Source organism: Strongylocentrotus purpuratus, unplaced genomic scaffold, assembly GCF_000002235.5.
Source record: "Strongylocentrotus purpuratus isolate Spur 01 unplaced genomic scaffold, Spur_5.0 spur5_scaffold_19, whole genome shotgun sequence".
In the NCBI taxonomy this organism is placed as follows: domain Eukaryota; kingdom Metazoa; phylum Echinodermata; class Echinoidea; order Camarodonta; family Strongylocentrotidae; genus Strongylocentrotus; species Strongylocentrotus purpuratus.
The window spans coordinates 20,372,488-20,395,679 of NW_022145604.1; the positions used below are offsets into that span (position 1 = coordinate 20,372,488).

The window sequence follows — 23,192 nt, forward strand, 5'->3', positions numbered from 1 at the left end:
TTTTTTTGAGGGGGGGACTTCCCCAAAGCTCCCCCCCCCCCCCATCAATATTGCGAGGGAGCATAGTGAATGAGAGGGACTACCCCTTACGGATTTTTGAAGTTTTGGTTTTATTAAAAAATTACATTTCTTAGCAAAACTATAGTATAAAAACAAGCAATAAACTTTTTTCACACTTCGTTTTGCTCAGTAGGCCTATTTACTTATACATTTAGAAGGTTATTATGCAAGGGAGCGTAGCTTCCGAGTGAAAAGATTTTTGCATTTTTATTTGTCTACACGCTGCACTTTTGGGCCCTCCAGAACCTAAGTTTGTTGCAGTCTTTAGTATTTGCTACCTTTTTCGGGGGCACATTTTCAAATTTTGAGGGGGGAGGGACGATCCCCCTTAAAAAAAAATGAGGGGAGACGTGTCCCCCCCCCAAAAAAAACGTTCCCCGCCTCCACCCCCCCCCCCACCGCCCAACGCCCCCCCCCCCGCCCCTGATACCGTGCATGAAGCCAGGATTTGTTTACTATTACAGCACTCGACCGATGGTCAACACAAATCCGAAAAATACTCTAACACTGAAGCAAACAAGAAAGGAAAAATTTAGAAACAAAAATATAATAATGACCCTGGATGAGAGACTACGTAACTTGTCCTGTAAAAAAAATGAATATACTTCGGATACGTTTTTAGAATAATGCTCTTTCGCACCAGTGGGATTCGCATTCGGCGACAATCTCCATGCCTTTTACACTATAATGAATCGCTAGTTTCATAAAGTCGTCATTAAATTGGCACCGTTAAATTGGCCTTTTTCGGATACCAATAATCTACGTGATTCCGGCCAGGATCAACGCACGTGACTGTAAACAAGTCAAGAACAAATTCGATTCGAAATGGCAGGCACACGAAGTCCGAAGGAACTAAAAAACATGATTTCAGCAAGCAAGCAGGTAGATAAACTGTAGGAGCAACTAGTCTAGTTATCACACATTTCGTGGTATAGTTATCAGGAAATTCATGTCATTTTGTAAATCGTTTTTGCTCTTCACTTTGGTCAGTCCCATTCGATCTCTTTCGTGTATGGCAATCGCTCAGATTTTGAAAATCAATAGGACCCTAGACTATTTTATATTTATATTAGTATACTAATGCTCTTATGACTAGTATGAGTAGCAATGTCATTACTATAATTTGTTTGTTGATTCTGAAAATTCTCGAACACCACTTTACAATACTTGCCAGAATTCACTAAAAATTGTAGACCGAAAGCTTCAGTCTCTGATATCGACGTTGGTTCCGCTGAGATTGCATCTGGGGGCCGTTTCTCGAAACCAACTCCATGACAGTCATATCTTTGTCGCCGACCTACGGAGATGTCATGAAGCGGATAAACCGTTTCACAAAGCCATGCCAGACATGATATCCATATATCGCGATACTAGCAGCTCAAGAACATAGTCTTTGTCACGATCCATTTGATTTATCAAGAATAACCCAAAACAAGTTTTGGGGCTAAAATTGTTCAAAAAGAAATATATACATATAAATTCTCCTAAAACAAATAATAAATAGTGTCATTATCATATTTACATCAACAAACGATTTGCATATTTCTGTAAAGATTCTTAAATAGAAGAAAAACCGGTGAGTGTTTTTTTTTTGACAGTCGAATCAAAAGTTAGTTGAAGGATACCGTAATGTGATAGTTTATCAATACATACTTTTTGTTTATTGTGACGAGGAATTTCAGGCAAAATGCCTTTTCTCAGCCATTTTTTGTTCTAGAGTCTCGTAAATACTCGTTATATAATTGATTTGATATTGAAAATATAATTTGGAAGAAGTAATTAGAGAGGGAATAATAATGCACATAGGCCCCAAAGGTATGGTATATCATCCTAAGAAAAGACTATGGATCGACTATGGAAAACGGTGTGAAACATTATTATCTCTCTTATTTATATGTTATAGTTTAATGATTTGTGATTTAATGTTTATATTCAGCTTTTTAAAGTTTCTGTATAATATGTATTCTCACTTTTGTACATTTGCATTTCGCATCCCAGAGAATTACGTACCGAACTCGTCTATATTTTTCTCAAAATGATAGTGAAACTAATCGTCCATTTCGCGGCCCATGGAATGGCAACAAACTGACTTGAGATGGCGCTTTACAGCAATTAAAAAGATATGACAGGTTCGGAGCAGTGACAACTCGCTTGTCGCGGAAGTTGTCGCTCATCTTGGCAAAGACGGCTTCGTGAAACACTTAGCTGACAAGTTGCGCGACAGTGGTGAGATGTCGTTGATCTTGTAGTTATGACGGTTTCGAGAAATGGCCCCCTGGCTCCACTGACCGCCTCTTTACATAGACTGAAGTACGGCCTATGCCGTACTAGTGGATCAAATGGTTCGGTTCGGCAGGACCGCGATGAATGAGATATGCAACAAGATTTTCACTCTTTACATCCTCATAAATGCACTTTTGCTGCAATATTACATTAGGCTAATAAAAATATAAAAAATAACAAACAAATATGGCTTTGACTTACGATAGCTTGCTCATTTATATCCTAAATTAATTATTAATCCGAGAAAGTCTCGTAGTTGACATGATTCATTGTCATCCATCTTGGTTTTAATTAATGAAAATTCATTTTTTCTTTTCGAACGTCCAATAGCTACGTACGAGTCAACCCAGTGATATATGAATATTCATAAACCCAATACGAAAGGAGTGCTCTGATTGGCCATTCCCTATGTTTTGGTAGGTTGACCCGGAAATATATCGGCCGGGTGAAGTCATAGATTACTAATTTGAATGGATGAATGGTACGTTTCACGGTTCGGAGAAAAAAATTGGATAAATCATATAAGTAAGTCCAAAAATTTCGCATTTGTATGATAGGTCAATTATTATTATTTAGTGTGAATAGGAGTACAATACATATACTTAATTTATATCTGATTTATAAATCAGAAAATTAGATCTAAATAGTGAAAATCGGGGAGAAAGCTCTATCACCATAAGTGGCAGCTGGATTGGCCAGATTACCACCACGGTACGAGATCTCTGGGTTGCCGTCTGTATATGGGGAATGTCAACAAATGTCAGTTTTATTAAAGAAATGACCCATATCAGACGGTTATTTCTGTCTATAAAAATTGACACTTTCAGAATTCAGTTTCATGACAAATCAATTGTCATGATTGTCAATTCTCACGTTTCCCAATCCTTGTGCCCTCATTTGGTTCAGTTGCGACTGTCACGCTAACGCGGTAATTTTGGGAGATGAGTCGACAACTTTCTCGTCAAATCAGGGGCCCGTTTTTCGAAACCAACGACAAGACAGTCATAACTTTATTTGCCAACTACAGGGATGTCTATGAATAGTGAATGTCTTTCCTAAACTGTTTCACAAAGAGCTATATACTAGCTAGATATCTCGTGAAATCAATACTATCGGCGAGATGAGGGGCCAAGACATAGCCTTAGTTGCAATTGTTGTCGACCTGCGAGTACCTGTCCTCTCATGATACGTACATTGGTGGCGCATGTATTTTGAAATGCGAGAATTGATGACGCTTAGCCCTAGAAGAAATAAAATTAGACTGAAAATCTAAAGTGAATTTAAAATAGCTAAATATCAGTAAAATATCATTGTGTGTCCGGGAAAGGTTGACACAACCTGACAGTTGATTTGAAGACAGTTTACAAGGCACAATCAGTAGACTATGGGTGATTTTATCGGGTCTTGCCACTAGATATGTACATATTGAACCCCACTATCGAACCCCACTGTCGAATCCCACTATACGAATGTGATTTTCGGGATGTTGCGTTTATCGTCTCTTCACGATTAAAAATAAAGGCCTTGTCTCTGCGCAGCTGCTTTGCGCTGTTTGACCCGGGAAGCAGAGAGGTGCTCGGAGGTCAACTAGGGCATAGCACATGGTGCGCACTATTTCGCTGAACCGGAAATTAGCCGGGGAAGGTCCGATTTGTATGTGGGGTTCAAAACAGCTGTGCGTTTATCATGTCTCAGAATCGTGATTCTGGCTGTATGTCACATTCAAAACACACCTTTTGCGTCTTTAGATATATGCCCATATCAAAAGACGTTTAAAAAAGGCTTTGCGTTTATCATCTTCAAAATTTGCCTGAAAGACGTTTGAGAAACCTGATTCTAGGCAAAAATTTGGTCAATAAACGCACCCTATTTCATAAATCTTTTAAGACTAATTTTGAACAATAATGTAGATCTAATCTATTAACATGATTAAAGTAAAGGATAAATATTCAAGATAGAAGTGCTATTTGACGACCATTTTTTATTCCGTCTGAAAGCAAAAGAGAAGTCTTAGAATGCATGTTGAGTGGCAAAATACCCATCCTCCAACGGACCCCCATCATACAATCAATTCAAGATTGGAAAAAAAAACAATATAAGAAATATCAAACAATAAAACTTGTCCAAATCTAATTTCACAAAGTTTCATGAAACAATCTACTTCTACTACAGGATGTGGAGGTAATGAATGCCAGTCTGGACAAACTGAAGCGCTTGACGCATGAGGACAAGACGGAAGCCGCCATGCTGCGGTCACGCATCGATGAGCAGGGGCAGCTGATCTGCATTCTGAAGCAGCGAGCGGATGAGTCGCTTCTCAAGGCCCAGACCCTGGACCGGATCAACAGAGAGCTGGAGAAGTTCCGGGAGCATGCCCAGGAGATGCTGGAAGGAGAGATCAAGAAGTTCAACATGGTGGATCGAAGGTTTCAAGAGTTGGCCGAGAACCATGAGGAAATGATCAGGTAAGCTAAAGGATTCTGGGGAAATGTACTTGGCCAGGCTTTAATACGCAAAGAATAAAGAGCTAAAGTTGCATTTTGGTTTTTGTGATTAGAGTTAGGATTAGAAATGATGTTTGTTCCAGAGTTGAATTAAGGATTAATGTGAGAGGAAATTGACCTGGGAGCAGGTATCATTGACCTGAATGTAAATGATAGCGTATTGTCCTGGGTAATTCAATATCGTTTGGAAGTGCAATCGATATCCTAAATATTTACCAAATTTATGCTATTGAGATAATCTTGTCTTTTGGGATTCAGAATAATATTCAAATTTATATTGGGCATTTGTATAGGTGTGGCCTATTCTGCACTAGACACACAAGGAAAATAGCGGTAACATAAGAGTCTAAATGAGTGCCATATCTTTGTGTCAAGCATGAAGTCAGCAATGCAGGATTGTTTTAAAGGATGAGTTTTCAACTTGGATATTTCTAAGGATATTGTAGTCTGTGAACTCTGTTTTATGCTCCAAACAGATTGAAGGTTTAATGACCATTTCTTGTACAGGTGTAGTTTAATTATGCTTTGCTGGCAACCTCCTGGTGCAATTCAGCTATCATGATTGTCTTTGGATGTACAGGTTCAAAGATGAGTACAAGAGGCAGAATGAGATCTTGAGGACAGAGAATCAAAGGCTCCGAGAAGACAACGGCAACCTCTTCTCAGGAGCGATAGAGGAGCGGGATCAGAAGATCAAGGAACAACAGAAAGACCTGAAACTCCTGAAGGGCCAGTCTAGAGACATGGAAAGAAGATGCAGGTAATAATGATCAACTTGTTGACGGTTTTCTTGTGAAATAGATTTCTTGTCGTCGCGGGCAGCTCTTGGACGGCAGCCATGTAAATACAGACTCTACAAAGTCCTCAAGCAGGTTCAGCTTGACACTGGCATCTCTATGCGGTGCGGGCCATGACTATCATGAACAGCTCGTCAAAGACATCTTTGAGTGAAGTGCCGGCGAAGCTTCTCGTCTCGTTCAGTACAATCCTCTCATTCCTATAGGCTTCAAGTGTATCAAGCACCAACAGATATTTTACTCTGCATACTAATATTCTTTGTTATTATACTATATTCAACTTTTGAGTTTCAGATATTACTTCTATAAAGAGGTATTGAAATTATAACAAACACTCTCAACTGACATAAAAAATTGGCTTCTTGCTAGTCAATTCTATTCTGTGGAAAAAGAATTTGAATTGTATTTTTTAGCTCATTTATCTCTCAAACTATCAGCATAAAAAGAAACTTAAAAATATAATACACTACTTGCTGATATGCATATACATCAACTAACATAATGAAACAAAAGAAACATCGAGTTCTTTGAAAGCTTTTCACTATCAGAGCTGTTGGAATCCACCTTTTGTTTATTCAGTAGATTTCATTAAACAGTTGGAATTACAAAACTTGCAATGTCTTCTTACAGAAGTAATCTACAATGTAAAGTTGATATTTCTAATATGAGATACCAGCATGGATTCCCAAAGCATCTACAGCAAAAAGAAATTGCTTGTTTGGCACCCTTCACATTTGGTGAACGGTCGATTGCCCGACACTCTTCATGTAATTGATACATATTTTCTTTTGAGGCCTGTTTAATAGCAGGAGATCTGAAATCATCAAAACTGTTACATATATGTCATTTAATTATCCTGATAATTATGATGATGAAATGGTTTCTTGAAACTTTTCACAACAGTTTGCTACAGGAAGAAATGACTGAGAAGGAAAGACAGCACATAGAGATTGCAAAGAGCCTGGAAAAGGAGCTGAAATCTGCTAAGAATCAAATGAAAGGTGAGAGAATAGCCTCTACAATATCTGTATTAGAATGTTTATCTATTCTTTAGCAGATTATTTTTGTTGAATAGCCTAACCTCTGAAGTGGCTAGCAGCCTCAATCTTTTCAATTATGCTCCTTCCTGCAGTTGACTAAATAATAATAGTTGAATCAACGGACTAAAACCCAATAACTTGAGGGTCAATATACCTGTAGTGAGGGCCATATGCACAGTTTAAACAAAAGATAAATGTCACTACAATATCTTGTTAATCACCAAGTATACTTTTGTGTTTTTTAGAGGTGCTGGCACAACTTAAGCAAGAGAGGGACAGTAAGATGGCTACGGATTCTAGCAATACCATGAGGTTGGAGAAACTTAGCAGGGAGAGACAAGAGTTCTTAGATCTTTCAATGCAGAGAGGGAAATTAATTCAGGTCAGTGAAATTACTGGATGAGACATAGAGAAGTTGAGGTAATGAAAATTATAATAGCATTAACAAAGACAAGTACATGATGGGTCATGATGGGTCCAGCGGTAAATATCATTTGATTTGGAAGATTCCAAGACATCTACCCCAGGGCATACCCTGTCCAGGGTGGGACAACTACTCCATGAAAACTATCTCCAAGGACTACTCCCAAACAACTATTCCCCTATGACAAGAGCCCTCCACCAACAATGCCGCAAGGACACCCCCCCCCCATACCCCCACACTGACAACTACCCCCTTATTTAATCAACTATTCCCCTATGACAAGAGAACTCCATTAACCATGGCGTAAGGACAACCCCCCCCCCCCATACCCCCACACTGACAACTACCCCCTTATTTAATCAATTATTCCCCTATGACAAGAGCCCTCCATCAACGATGGCGCAAGGACACCCCCCCCCCCCCAATACCCCCACACTGACAACTACCCCCTTATTTAATCAACTATTCCCCTATGACAAGAGCCCTCCATCAACAATGCTGTAAGGACAAACCTCCTCCCCCACCCCCAACACCCCCACACTGACAGCTTCCCCCTAATTTAATGAATCCTTAGCTCAGGGATTATTGGGTCATATTTAAAAGCTAAGTTTTTATGGTAGGAGTAATTGCACTTGGAAGAATAAATGGCTACTGAAAAGTTCATTGAAGTCAGAAAAGTGGTACTAACAAACACATTGTACCTTTTTATTTTGTACGTTAGTTACACTTCTTGTTACATATTATATTTTTAAAGTGGGAAGAAAGTGTACCTTTACAATTTCTGAAGCTTTTTTGAAGTACATTGAGATGTAACATCATAATATGATATGCCCCTAACAAGAACGGAATATCATTGTTGTTATTATGTTATACAGTAGGCTTGCGGATGCACCATGTGAGAGAGAGGGAGGAAAAGGACTGTTGGTGTAGTCTTGAAAAAGACTTGGTTACCGGTATCTTTCTTAGCTTATAGTTCTAAGGAGAAATATAGCACCGATTGGAGAGGATGGGTGGCGGGAGTGGCTCGACGTTTCGAACAGCTTGACTGTCCGTCGTCAGGAGTTATTTTGTTGTTGTAGCATCAAATGAAAACTTTGTAGTAGAAAAGTACATGTAAAAGTTTTAATATGATGTCTTTGTTTTGTTTATTTGATAGGACAAACAGCGAGAGATCAAACAGATGGTGGACAAAGTTAAGGAAGCAGAGAAGGCTCTTCATAAAATGGAGGAGAAATTTGAGTGAGCATTTTAAGAATATTATGCTGCCATTGCAATACAAGATGAATATTATGCAAATGCTGGTTATATATTGGTAGAGAGAATCTCCCATATATAGAGAGACCAGGGGCCCGTCTTACAAAGAGTTAATATCAATCGCAACTTATTTGCGATTGATATTAATCGCAACTATGTACATAAGAGATAGGGGACTACAAATTTGTGATTGATAGGAGGACTTGCGATTGATTTGGATCAATCGCAACTCTTTGTAAGACGGGCCCGATCTAAAAACATAGTGAACTTTATTTATGCATTCTGTACATGTATAGATTTGCCAGTTTGTTCTCAATTGTATATATTATACATGTATCACCATTTTGCTGTAGATAAATAATTAATTTGGTAACTTACTGGATATTTCAAGTAGGCCGGTCATTATGTATACCTACATACGGGTATACATTTTTTTAATTTTTTTTTTTGCGAGGGGGGAATCTTCAACTGTGTTCTGTAATATATATTATGTCATATTTATGACCATATTAGGAGAGAGGCTGCTCTTGTATCAACCAATCTACAAGTCATCAGATTAAAGGATCAGAGAGATGAAGCAGAGAAGGATCTCTCAGGGCTCAAAATGGTAAGCATCAGTGTTTGCTCATTTATTTTTTTTTTTCTTCTTTTTTTTTTTTACTTTAAATGAACAAACAAATATAATTGTATTTCCATGATCAGTAAAACTATAGCTGTCACTTTACAAAAATATACATATTTCATGCTTTACATGTTTCGAAACAACAAGTTGTCATTCACTCCCCTAACTTTAACAAACAGAACAATAAAGATCAAAATGTCAAACAATTAAAAACAAACTAACTGCTCTAAACACATTTGTCCTTTAACATACATAAAAAAATAATATCTCCAAATAGCACTAAAAGTCCATATAATACCATCCAACTAATACACTAACAAATGTCAAAATAACCAACTCTACATGTACGTAAAATTCAACAACTCAATTAAGCACTAGCATACATAATGTCAGCCTGAGCTTTCAGTGACAAGCCCTCAGCTAGTTTCATCTTTCAAAACAATCATGAGAGTCTGAATCGAAAATCACAAAAAGAATCAAACTAAATGAGATAGATACAACACATTCAACTTTTCATTTAACCAATTTTGCTTGTGATACTAAAACATTATGTCTGAAATAGCAACTCATCTGTACTAAAAGTAGTATTAGTAGTAGAAAAACAATAATAATAGTAATAATAATAATAATAATGATAACAATGTCTTGCTTATATCCAGAATAGCCTCTTCACTGTTATGTACTGTTCAGCCAAAGAACTCTACAACAATCCAATGCTTTTTCAATGGCTTCTGAAATACAGTCCATTATACTACTAAAGAAGTAATTAAGCTCCGACAATTACCACTACCGTTAGTAGCTAGCCCACTAATGATCAAGAAATGATATCACTAAAGACATGACATCTGGACCATATGGGAGAAGTGAACCTTAGAAGCTTGGAAAAATCATTTCACTCTTTGTTTAATTTGTATAAAACTTATTTACATCATGTATAAACACAAAGATATAGAAGATAAATCCAATACTACACAACAATAAGAATCAACTTGCCTTTAAAAAAAAATACATTTTGAGTGCAGATACCTTTAACAATTTGTATTTTATGTTACATATCACAGACAATAAAATAAAATAACAACCATACATGTTATTTTAAATGAACAAACAAATATACTCTTATTTCCATGATAAAACTGTCATGTTACAAAAATATACTTATTTCATGCTTTACACATTCCAAAACAAGTTGTCATCCACTTTCCTAACTTTAACAAACAAAACAACAAAGATCAGAATGTCAAACAAAAAACAAACTAACTGCTTTGTACACATTTGCCCTTTGACATACATACATAAACAATTATCGCCAAATAGTACTAAAATCCCTATAATACCATCCAACTTACAATACAAATACACTAACAAATGTTAAAATAAACTCAAGAAGGAACCTGTACATAAAATTCAACAACTCAATTAGCTATGACCTACATATGTCAGCCTTCAACGATAAGCCCTTAACTAGCTTCATCTTTCAAAACAATTAGAATCTGAATCGACTAAAAATCACAAAAAAATCAAACTTATCAGTTCGTCGGCTCTGCGAGATACATACATGACCAAAGTTTGTCAGGAATCCATCAATCAGTTCTTCACATAACGCGATCACGAGAACGGGACGTACGTACGGACGGACAACCCGAAAACATAATGCCTCCGGCTACTTCGTAACGGAGGCATACAAATTATTGTAGAGTTCTTCCTATCATTGTTATCTTCACCAATTAAGCATGTATTTTGTTTGTTTTACCAAGCCCAACCAAAAATATCAGTTTATATAACTAATTATACAATTAAAGAAAAAAGGTCAAAAGTGAAACATTAATAGAATATAAAAACTGTATGACTACAAGTACAACCAACTTTGTATGCCACACCTGAAATATATTTTTGTAAATGAGAGGAATTTTTTGTAGAGAACAAAAATCTCTCCATTGCTTCAGATTTGTTTTATATTAAAATATTGGATGTTGTGCCCACAGCACTTGCTTCCTAATCCATATATGCCTCACACATTAAAAAGTAACAGGACAATCTGTTATTATCCTACATGAAACTTCTGCGATATTCAGAGCGAAATAATATGGCTGTTTTGAAGATTTAACCCACTTACTATAAAACATTGAGATTGACATTCTCTTATGTAAATAATTTCTTTGTAAACAATGTCAGCATTACAATCCTGAAACACTACAGAAAACACAAATTAATAACATTTCAAAAATATCATATCCAGCTCATATTGAGATTGGAGGAGTGCAGAAATCTCAAGGTAGTGAAGTAGAAAAATATCACATCCAGCCCACTGTCACTGAAAATGGTGTCAAAACAGCAACAAAACACACAAGGAATCAGCCTTATACTTCATCTTCCGAAATATCAGCACCTTCCAAATCTGCAACACTGACGCTGACAATTTCATCACCCCTTCGCTCAATAAAGAGGGTCACAGGAAGATCACGAAAGGACACACCAGCATAGCTCCTGTCCAGAGTGATGGAACTTCCTCCTTGGACCAGCAAATCCATTGGGTATCTTCCAAATCTGCAACACTGACGCTGACAATTTCATCACCCCTTCGCTCAATAAAGAGGGTCACAGGAAGATCACGAAAGGACACACCAGCATAGCTCCTGTCCAGAGTGATGGAACTTCCTCCTTGGACCAGCAAATCCATTAAAAAAGTGTCCCCTTACCCCCCCCCCCCCCCTGCTCATTTATTTCTTTGTCTATGTTAAGACTACTGCACATCTTAGGACCTGACTAGATCTGGATTTTTGTATTAAAGATAAAGGTGAGTTCTGGTCATCCGATTGCATTGTGAAAGAAAATTAGGTGTGGAATGGATCAGAAAAAGTTGATCATGTAGCATGTAAATATTAGTGTGTACTGCAAAGTTTTGGAGTCATCAAAATCATAATAAATTTGGCCCAGTCTTGGTAAAGTAACAAGCACTGTTCACAGAAATATGTATATGGTACTACACAAATGGTGCCGGGACTAACCTTGATTTCCTAAACTTTCTATGCTCATTACTCAGCCAGTATACATTTTCTACCAAAATTATTTGGCAAATGACATTTATTTGTAATCTTGAACATTCAGTGTAAGTTTCGTTTGATTCTGGAGAATTCATTTTCTTTTTTTTTACCAGAACTCACCTTTATCTTTAATCAAAATACCTGTATAAAATAATAGGGAGGCGAGTTGGCTCAATCGGTAAAGCGTCTGCCTGTCGAACCAAAGATCTTGGGTTCAAATCCCACCCAGGCGGATGACTGAAGCCTGTGTTGTGTGTTAACGTGCCCTTCCCCGTGTTTCATAGATTCAGGCTATGTTAAGTGGAAAAAACTCCGTCCCTCGGATAGGACGTTAAATGGAGGCCCCGTGTACAGGAGAGTCACCACCCTTGCACGTTAAGAACCCATTGCACTATTCGTATAAGAGTAGGAGGAAACCCCGGTGTAGTGGTCCACCTGCCGACACCTCACTCAGGCAAAGTATATACAGCATCTGCAAGAATCTTCAGTATTGAAGGAGGCAGAGTATCTTGAAGAAGAAGAATATGAAATTTTGATTTTATCACTTGTTCTCATCACTGAGATCTCGCGTTGTCATACAAATATAGAACTTGTAGTTTGTGTAGAGCTTTTCAGTCAGAGATAATTCCCAATCTGCTGTGCATTGTAATACCAACAGCATGACAGACCACGGACTAATATTCGATTTGACATTTTCACAGACTAGAACTTAAAAGGCTTAAAATACCTTGAAGTTTGAAGTTACCGGGGTAATATTTATCTCATTTTATTCATGAGGAAATGAAGATAATGTGAAGAAGAAGAAATGAGTGCTTATTTATGTACCAACCAATTATTTGGTCCAGAGGGGACCCTAAAACTTACAAACTCTGCTTTTACCAGGGTCTCCTCATCTTTCTTTTAGTTTACTTTTTTATCTTTTTATCATTGCCATAACTTGTTTTGCATTGTAAATGTGTAATGATCTATAAATGTTATGCTCTTTGTGACATTTGAAAGAAAGACAAATAAATATCTTATGTTATCTCACCTTTCTGGTGGTGCATTTTGACTTTAACAGTGATTGATCCATTTTGCCTTTCTCCACACAGGAGTATGCAGCCTATAAGAAGCACACTGCAAACTTGTTAGCCAAGGAGAAGACGCTCAATTCAAAACTCAGGAATCTATGCTCATGATCACCACTGGATATGCCTTTCACATGAAGAGGAAATTTGTGTAAAGTATGTTTTAAAGAAAACAAATGTGCGTGTACACACGAGATACATATATCGTCGGCCTCACAAAGCACCTTTGAGTATAGGCTACTAGATATATGGCAGTCAAAAAAATAATGGATTGAATCGGATCGCATTGGATGGTTATTCACTGTTGTGTACAAGCGTGTGACAAATGATTTTTTATGCCTCCGCCACCGAAGGTGGTGCCGGAGGCATCATGTTTTCGGGTTGTCCGTCCGTACGTCCGTACGTCCGAGTTTGCGATGGTATGCTTGTGTGTTTAGTTTTACGTATGAGATATCCTTGTGTGTCACTTTAGACTTGTGTGTCTAGCCACACAAGAAAACTATCATATTCAGTGTCTAAGATGTCTGACATGTCATTTCTAATCAACTAAGATTTAGTCACACAAGAAAAGTTTCTCCCAAAAAAAGGCCCAAAATAAATGTCCAAATTTTAGAGAGGGGTTGTGTCCAAGTAGCCAAACGGAATAGTGCCATCTACAGTTGACATCCAGGTAGCTAAGTACTATGCGCATCTGCAGTACTTGTGTGCGTGTGTGTGTGTGTGTGACTTGTTAGTGTGTAGTATTTGTAAGCAAAGTAGTAGGCAGTGTATGGCTCTGTGTGTGTGTGTGTCATGGGTGGATGGTTTTGTGTGTGCAGTGTATATAATACATGTAATGTTTTTTTTATGCCACACAAGCCTTAATTTTCTTGACTTGGACAGGGGAAGATAATAATGTCTTTCTGACACACAAGCCTTAATTTTGTTGACTTGGACTGGTTTAGATAATAATGTCTTTCTGCCACACAAGCCTCTATTTTCTTGACTTGGACAGGGGTAGACAATAATGTCTTTCTGCCACACAAGCCTTAATTTTCATGACTTGGACTGGGGTAGATAATAATGTGTTTCAGCCACACAAGCCCTAATTTTCTTGACTTGGACAGGGGTAGACAATAATGTGTTTCTGCCACACAAGCCTTAATTTTCTTGACTTGGACAGGGGTAGACAATAATGTCATTCTGCCACACAAGCCTTAATTTTCATGACTTGGACAGAGGTATATAATACATGTAATGTCTTTCTGCCACACATGCCCTAATTTTCTTGACTTGGACAGGGAAAGATAATAATGTCTTTCTGACACACAAGCCTTAATTTTTTTTGACTTGGACGGAAGTAGATAATAATGTCTTTCTGCCACACAAACCTTAATTTTCATGACTTGGACAGAGGTATATAATACATGTAATGTCTTTCTGCCACACAAGCCCGTTATTTTCTTGACTTGGACTGGGGTAGATAATAATGCCTTTCTGCCACTCAAGCCCTAATTTTCTTGACTTGGACAGTGGTACAGGTATATAATACATGTAATGTTTTTATGCCACACAAGCCTTAATTTTCTTGACTTGGACTGGGGTAGACAATAATGTTTTTCTGCCACACAAGCCTTAATTTTCTTGACTTGGACTGGGGTAGATGACAATATCTTTCTGACACACAAGTCTTAATTTTCATGACTTGGACAGAGGTATATAATACATGTAATGTTTTTTTTATGCCACACAAGCCCTAATTTTCTGGACTTGGACAGGGGTAGACAATAATGTCTTTCTGCCACACAAGCCTTGATTTTCTTGACTTGGGCAGGGGTAGACAATAATGTTTTTCTGCCACACAAGCCTTAATTTTCTTGACTTGGACTGGGGTAGATGACAAAATATTTCTGACACACAAGCCTTAATTTTCATGACTTGGACAGAGGTATATAATACATGTAATGTTTTTATGCCACACAAGCCCTAACTTTCATGACTTGGACAGGGGTAGACAATAATGATTTTCTGCCACACAAGCCTTAATTTTCTTGACTTGGAACGGGGTAGATGACAAAATCTTTCTGACACACAAGCCTTAATTTTCATGACTTGGACAGAGGTATATAATACATGTAATGTTTTTTTTTATGCCACACAAGCCCTAATTTTCTGGACTTGGACAGGGGTGGATAATAATGTCTTTCTGTCACACAAGCCTTAATTTTCTTGACTTGGACTGGGGTAGATGACAATATCTTTCTAGCAACACAAGCCTTAATTTTCTTGACTTGGACTGGGGTAGACAATAATGTCTTTCTGCCACACAAGCCCTAATTTCCTTGACTTGGACAGTGGTACAGGTATATAATACATGTAATGTTTTTATGCCACACAAGCCTTAATTTTCTTGACTTGGACAGGGGTAGATAATAATGTCTTTCTGCCACACAAGCATTAATTTTCATGACTTGGACAGGGGTAGATAATAATGTCTTTCTGCCCCACAAGCCTTAGTTTTCATGACTTGGACAGGGGTAGACAATAATGTCTTTCTGCCACACAAGCCTTTATTTTCTTGACTTGGACTGGGGTAGATGACAATATCTTTCTGACACACAAGTCTTAATTTTCATGACTTGGACAGAGGTATAAAATACATGTAATGTATTTTTTATCCCACACAAGCCCTAATTTTCTTGACTTGGACAGGGGTAGACAATAATGTCTTTCTGCCACACAAGCCTTAATTTTCTTGACTTGGACTGGGGTAGATAATAATGTCTTTCTGTCACACAAGCCTTAATTTTCTTGACTTGGACAGGGGTACATGTAGACAATAATGTCTTTCTGCCACACAAGCCCTAATTTTCTTGACTTGGACAGGGGTAGACAATAATGTCTTTCTGCCACACAAGCCCTAATTTTGTTGACTTGGACTGGGGTAGATGACAATATCTTTCTGCCACACAAACCCTAATTTTCTTGACTTGGACAGGGGTATATAATACATGTAATGTTTTTTTATGCCACACAAGCCTTAATTTTCTTGACTTGGACAGGGGAAGATAATAATGTCTTTCTGACACACAAGCCTTAATTTTTTTTGACTTGGACGGAAGTAGATAATAATGTCTTTCTGCCACACAAACCTTAATTTTCATGACTTGGACAGAGGTATATAATACATGTAATGTCTTTCTGCCACACAAGCCCATTATTTTCTTGACTTGGACTGGGGTAGATAATAATGCCTTTCTGCCACACAAGCCCTAATTTTCTTGACTTGGACAGTGGTACAGGTATATAATACATGTAATGTTTTTATGCCACACAAGCCTTAATTTTCTTGACTTGGACTGGGGTAGACAATAATGTTTTTCTGCCACACAAGCCTTAATTTTCTTGACTTGGACTGGGGTAGATGACAATATCTTTCTGACACACAAGCCTTAATTTTCATGACTTGGACAGAGGTATATAATACATGTAATGTTTTTTTTATGCCACACAAGCCCTAATTTTCTGGACTTGGACAGGGGTAGACAATAATGTCTTTCTGCCACACAAGCCTTGATTTTCTTGACTTGGACAGGGGTAGATAATAATGTCTTTCTGTCACACAAGCCTTAATTTTCTTGACTTGGACTGGGGTAGATGACAATATCTTTCTAGCAACACAAACCTTAATTTTCTTGACTTGGACTGGGGTAGACAATAATGTCTTTCTGCCACACAAGCCCTAACTTTCTTGACTTGGACAGGGGTAGACAATAATGTCTTTCTGCCACACAAGCCCTAATTTTGTTGACTTGGACAAGGGAAGATAATAATGTCTTTCTGCCACACAAGCCCTAATTTTGTTGACTTGGACTGGGGTAGATAATAATGTCTTTCTAGCAACACAAACCTTAATTTTCTTGACTTGGACTGGGGTAGACAATAATGTCTTTCTGCCACACAAGCCCTAACTTTCTTGACTTGGACAGGGGTAGACAATAATGTCTTTCTGCCACACAAGCCCTAATTTTGTTGACTTGGACAAGGGAAGATAATAATGTCTTTCTGCCACACAAGCCCTAATTTTGTTGACTTGGACTGGGGTAGATAATAATGCCTTTCTGCCACACAAGCCCTAATTTTCTTGACTTGGACAGTGGTACAGGTATATAATATCTTTTTGCCACACAAGCCCTACTTTTCTTGACTTGGACAGAGGTATATAATACATGTAATGTTTTTTTATGCCACACAAGCCTTAATTTTCTTGACTTAGACAGAGGTATATAATATATGTAATGTCTTTCTGCCACACATGCCCATTATTTTCTTGACTTGGACTGGGGTAGACAATAATGTTTTTCTGCCACACAAGCCTTAATTTTCTTGACTTGGACTGGGGTAGATGACAATATCTTTCTGACACACAAGCCTTAATTTTCATGACTTGGACAGAGGTATATAATACATGTAATGTTTTTTTTATGCCACACAAGCCCTAATTTTCTGGACTTGGACAGGGGTAGACAATAATGTCTTTCTGCCACACAAGCCTTGATTTTCTTGACTTGGGCAGGGGTAGACAATAATGTTTTTCTGCCACACAAGCCTTAATTTTCTTGACTTGGACTGGGGTAGATGACAAAATATTTCTGACACACAAGCCTTAATTTTCATGACTTGGACAGAGGTATATAATACATGTAATGTTTTTATGCCACACAAGCCCTAACTTTCATGACTTGGACAGGGGTAGACAATAATGATTTTCTGCCACACAAGCCTTAATTTTCTTGACTTGGAACGGGGTAGATGACAAAATCTTTCTGACACACAAGCCTTAATTTTCATGACTTGGACAGAGGTATATAATACATGTAATGTTTTTTTTTATGCCACACAAGCCCTAATTTTCTGGACTTGGACAGGGGTAGACAATAATGTCTTTCTGCCACACAAGCCTTGATTTTCTTGACTTGGACAGGGGTAGATAATAATGTCTTTCTGTCACACAAGCCTTAATTTTCTTGACTTGGACTGGGGTAGATGACAATATCTTTCTAGCAACACAAACCTTAATTTTCTTGACTTGGACTGGGGTAGACAATAATGTCTTTCTGCCACACAAGCTCTAACTTTCTTGACTTGGACAGGGGTAGACAATAATGTCTTTCTGCCACACAAGCCCTAATTTTGTTGACTTGGACAAGGGAAGATAATAATGTCTTTCTGCCACACAAGCCCTAATTTTGTTGACTTGGACTGGGGTAGATAATAATGCCTTTCTGCCACACAAGCCCTAATTTTCTTGACTTGGACAGTGGTACAGGTATATAATATCTTTTTGCCACACAAGCCCTAATTTTCTTGACTTGGACAGAGGTATATAATACATGTAATGTTTTTTTATGCCACACAAGCCTTAATTTTCTTGACTTGGACAGAGGTATATAATATATGTAATGTCTTTCTGCCACACATGCCCATTATTTTCTTGACTTGGACTGGGGTAGATAATAATGCCTTTCTGCCACACAAGCCCTAATTTTCTTGACTTGGACAGTGGTACAGGTATATAATACATGTAATGTTTTTATGCCACACAAGCCTTAATTTTCATGACTTGGACAGGGGTACACAATGTTTTTCTGCCACACAAGCCTTAATTTTCTTGACTTGGACTGGGGTAGATGACAAAATCTTTCTGACACACAAGCCTTAATTTTCATGACTTGGACAGAGGTATATAATACATGTAATGTTTTTTTTATGCCACACAAGTCCTAATTTTCATGACTTGGACAGGGGTAGACAATAATGTCTTTCTGACACACAAGCCTTAATTTTCTTGACTTGGACAGGGGTAGATAATAATGTCTTTCTGTCACACAAGCCTTAATTTTCTTGACTTGGACTGGGGTAGATGACAATATCTTTCTAGCAACACAAGCCTTAATTTTCTTGACTTGGACTGGGGTAGACAATAATGTCTTTCTGCCACACAAGCCCTAATTTTCTTGACTTGGACAGTGGTACAGGTATATAATACATGTAATGTTTTTATGCCACACAAGCCTTAATTTTCTTGACTTGGACAGGGGTAGATAATAATGTCTTTCTGCCACACAAACCTTAATTTTCATGACTTGGACAGAGGTATATAATACATGTAATGTCTTTCTGCCACACAAGCCTTAATTTTCATGACTTGGACAGGGGTAGATAATACATGTAATGTCTTTCTGCCACACAAGCCTTAATTTTCATGACTTGGACAGGGGTAGATAATAATGCCTTTCTGCCACACAAGCCCTAATTTTCTTGACTTGGACAGTGGTACAGGTATATAATACATGTAATGTTTTTATGCCACACAAGCCTTAATTTTCATGACTTGGACAGGGGTAGACAATGTTTTTCTGCCACACAAGCCCATTATTTTCTTGACTTGGACTGGGGTAGATAATAATGCCTTTCTGCCACACAAGCCCTAATTTTCTTGACTTGGACAGTGGTACAGGTATATAATACATGTAATGTTTTTATGCCACACAAGCCTTAATTCGCTTGACTTGGACTGGGGTAGACAAGAATGTTTTTCTGCCACACAAGCCTTAATTTTCTTGACTTGGACTGGGGTAGATGACAATATCTTTCTGACACACAAGCCTTAATTTTCATGACTTGGACAGAGGTATATAATACATGTAATGTTTTTTTTTATGCCACACAAGCCCTAATTTTCTGGACTTGGACAGGGGTAGACAATAATGTCTTTCTGCCACACAAGCCTTGATTTTCTTGACTTGAACAGGGGTAGATAATAATGTCTTTCTGTCACACAAGCCTTAATTTTCTTGACTTGGACTGGGGTAGATGACAATATCTTTCTAGCAACACAAGCCTTAATTTTCTTGACTTGGATTGGGGTAGACAATAATGTCTTTCTGCCACACAAGCCCTAACTTTCTTGACTTGGACAGGGGTAGACAATAATGTCTTTCTGCCACACAAGCCCTAATTTTGTTGACTTGGACAAGGGAAGATAATAATGTCTTTCTGCCACACAAGCCCTAATTTTGTTGACTTGGACTGGGGTAGATAATAATGCCTTTCTGCCACACAAGCCCTAATTTTCTTGACTTGGACAGTGGTACAGGTATATAATATCTTTTTGCCACACAAGCCCTAATTTTCTTGACTTGGACAGAGGTATATAATACATGTAATGTTTTTTTATGCCACACAAGCCTTAATTTTCTTGACTTGGACAGAGGTATATAATATATGTAATGTCTTTCTGCCACACATGCCCATTATTTTCTTGACTTGGACTGGGGTAGATAATAATGCCTTTCTGCCACACAAGCCCTAATTTTCTTGACTTGGACAGTGGTACAGGTATATAATACATGTAATGTTTTTATGCCACACAAGCCTTAATTTTCATGACTTGGACAGGGGTAGACAATGTTTTTCTGCCACACAAGCCCATTATTTTCTTGACTTGGACTGGGGTAGATAATAATGCCTTTCTGCCACACAAGCCCTAATTTTCTTGACTTGGACAGTGGTACAGGTATATAATACATGTAATGTTTTTATGCCACACAAGCCTTAATTTTCTTGACTTGGACTGGGGTAGACAATAATGTTTTTCTGCCACACAAGCCTTAATTTTCTTGACTTGGACTGGGGTAGATGACAATATCTTTCTGACACACAAGCCTTAATTTTCATGACTTGGACAGAGGTATATAATACATGTAATGTTTTTTTTATGCCACACAAGCCCTAATTTTCTGGACTTGGACAGGAGTAGATAATAATGTCTTTCTGCCACAAACCTTAATTTTCATGACTTGGACAGAGGTATATAATACATGTAATGTCTTTCTGCCACACAAGCCTTAATTTTCATGACTTGGACAGGGGTAGATAATACATGTAATGTCTTTCTGCCACACAAGCCTTAATTTTCATGACTTGGACAGGGGTAGATAATAATGTCTTTCTGACACACAAGCCTTAATTTTTTTTTACTTGGACGGGAGTAGATAATAATGTCTTTCTGCCACACAAACCTTAATTTTCATGACTTGGACAGAGGTATATAATACATGTAATGTCTTTCTGCCACACAAGCCTTAATTTTCATGACTTGGACAGGGGTAGATAATAATGTCTTTCTGCCACACAAGCCTTAATTTTCATGACTTGGACAGGGGTAGACAATAATGTCTTTCTGCCACACAAGCCTCAATTTTCACGACTTAGGCGGATAAATGATGTGTTTTTGCGGGACACAAGCCTTAATTTTTCTGACTTGGATAGAGGTAGACAATAATGTCTTTTGGGCATGCAAGCCTTAATTTTAATTTTAGAAACCAATCTCAACACATATTGTATTAAAAAACACACAAGATGCATTGGGAATTAAGACACACAAGTAGTCTTTAGAAGGAAAAAATGAAAAGACACACAAGATACCCCTTTTTCTAGACACACAAGACAAAAATCTCACAAGCATACTGTCGTGAGTAGTACCGTACGTCCGTCCGTACGTCCGTACGTCCGTCCCGTTTGACCGTTATCACAATATCTCAAGAACCATTTAAGATTTAAACTTAAGACTCGGGAATAGTATTTATCACCATAGGAAGACGATCTGATTAGATTTTGGAGTACGTAGGTCAAAGGTCACAGGTCACAGAGGTCAACTTATGAAATTCCTTGTATTGAGTTTGTTAGCGCGATATCTCAAGAACCATTTGAGATTTAAACTTCAAACTTAAGGATAGTATGTATCACCATAGGAAGATGATCTGATTAGATTTTGGAGCACGTATGTCAAAGGTCAAGGGTCACAGAGGTCAACTTATGAAATTCCATACATTGAGATTGTTATCATGATATCTCAAGAACCACTGGAGATTTAAACTTCAAACTTAGTGATAGTGTGTATCACTATAGGAAAACAATCTGATTACATTTTGGAGCATGTAGGTCAAAGGTCAAGGGTCATAGAGGTCAACTTATGAAATTCCATACATTGAGATTGTTATCATGATATCTCAAGAACCACTGGAGATGTAAAAACTTCAAACTTAAGGATAGTATGTATCACCATAGGAAGACGATCTGATTATATTTTGGAGCACGTAGGTCAAAGGTCAAGGGTCACAGAGGTCAACTTATGAAATTCCATACATTGAGATTGTTATCATAATATCTCAAGAACCACTGGAGATTTAAACTTCAAACTTAATGATAGTGTGTATCACCATAGGAAGACAATCTGATTAGATTTTGGAGCACGTAGGTCAAAAGGTCAAGGGTCACAGAGGTCAACTTATGAAATTCCATACATTGAGATTGTTATCATGATATCTCAAGAACCACTGGAGATTTAAACTCCAAACTTGTTTAAATTGCTCTATGGCGGAGGCATCATTTTCGACTGCGCGCAGTCAAAATTCCATCTAGTTTCTGTATAGAGTTGACTCTTTCCATTCATACCAAGTTGTGAGGTATGCCAACCAAATATGAACTAATTATGGTGCAGGATGTTTGAGGAATATGAGTTTGCATAAACTTCAAATATTATTTTGGTACAACATACATGTATGAGTCTTTCATCAATTAAAGGTAATACAAAGTTTTGGGAAATTTTGAAAATTGGGTGGATCGTCATTCTTACAATTTTTATATATTTGGATGCCCCTGTAGATGTATTATAAGCACTAGAAAATTTAGTCCCTAAAACACTTCTGCTTTTGAGAAAAATAAAATATAAAAATTTACCGGTGCTCCCGGTAAATGTAGTTGTGATATATATTTTCCAAACGGGAACAGGTAATCGGTCGGTTATAGTCAAAAACATTGTTTTATAGCTTAATTCATTTTTGACCTTGAGAGGGAGCTATACATCAAAAAGAGTTTATTATTTACAATTTCATAACTTTAGACTCGATTTCAACCGCGACAACAATCACTGAATATTGTAGGATCGCATATGCTTCCAATATGTTCATTTGAACCAAATTCATGACCCCATACCAAAACTTTGTATTACCTTTTATGCTATGGTCACATTAGCCAAAAGTTGCCTGCTAGGC

General features: G+C 37.6%; 1 protein-coding gene across 1 annotated transcript; it reads left to right on the plus strand.

The window, feature by feature from the left end:
- The first annotated feature begins 849 nt into the window (after positions 1-849).
- On the plus strand, positions 850-13,276 carry LOC115926105 (coiled-coil domain-containing protein 89-like). The gene is made up of 8 exons (XM_030990554.1): positions 850-942; positions 4,516-4,808; positions 5,428-5,607; positions 6,548-6,645; positions 6,930-7,066; positions 8,265-8,347; positions 8,876-8,969; positions 13,120-13,276. Exons 1-8 carry the CDS (start codon positions 886-888, stop codon positions 13,204-13,206), a joined length of 1,029 nt encoding a protein of 342 aa, XP_030846414.1. The 5' UTR covers positions 850-885; the 3' UTR covers positions 13,207-13,276.
- The last annotated feature ends 9,916 nt before the right edge of the window (positions 13,277-23,192 follow it).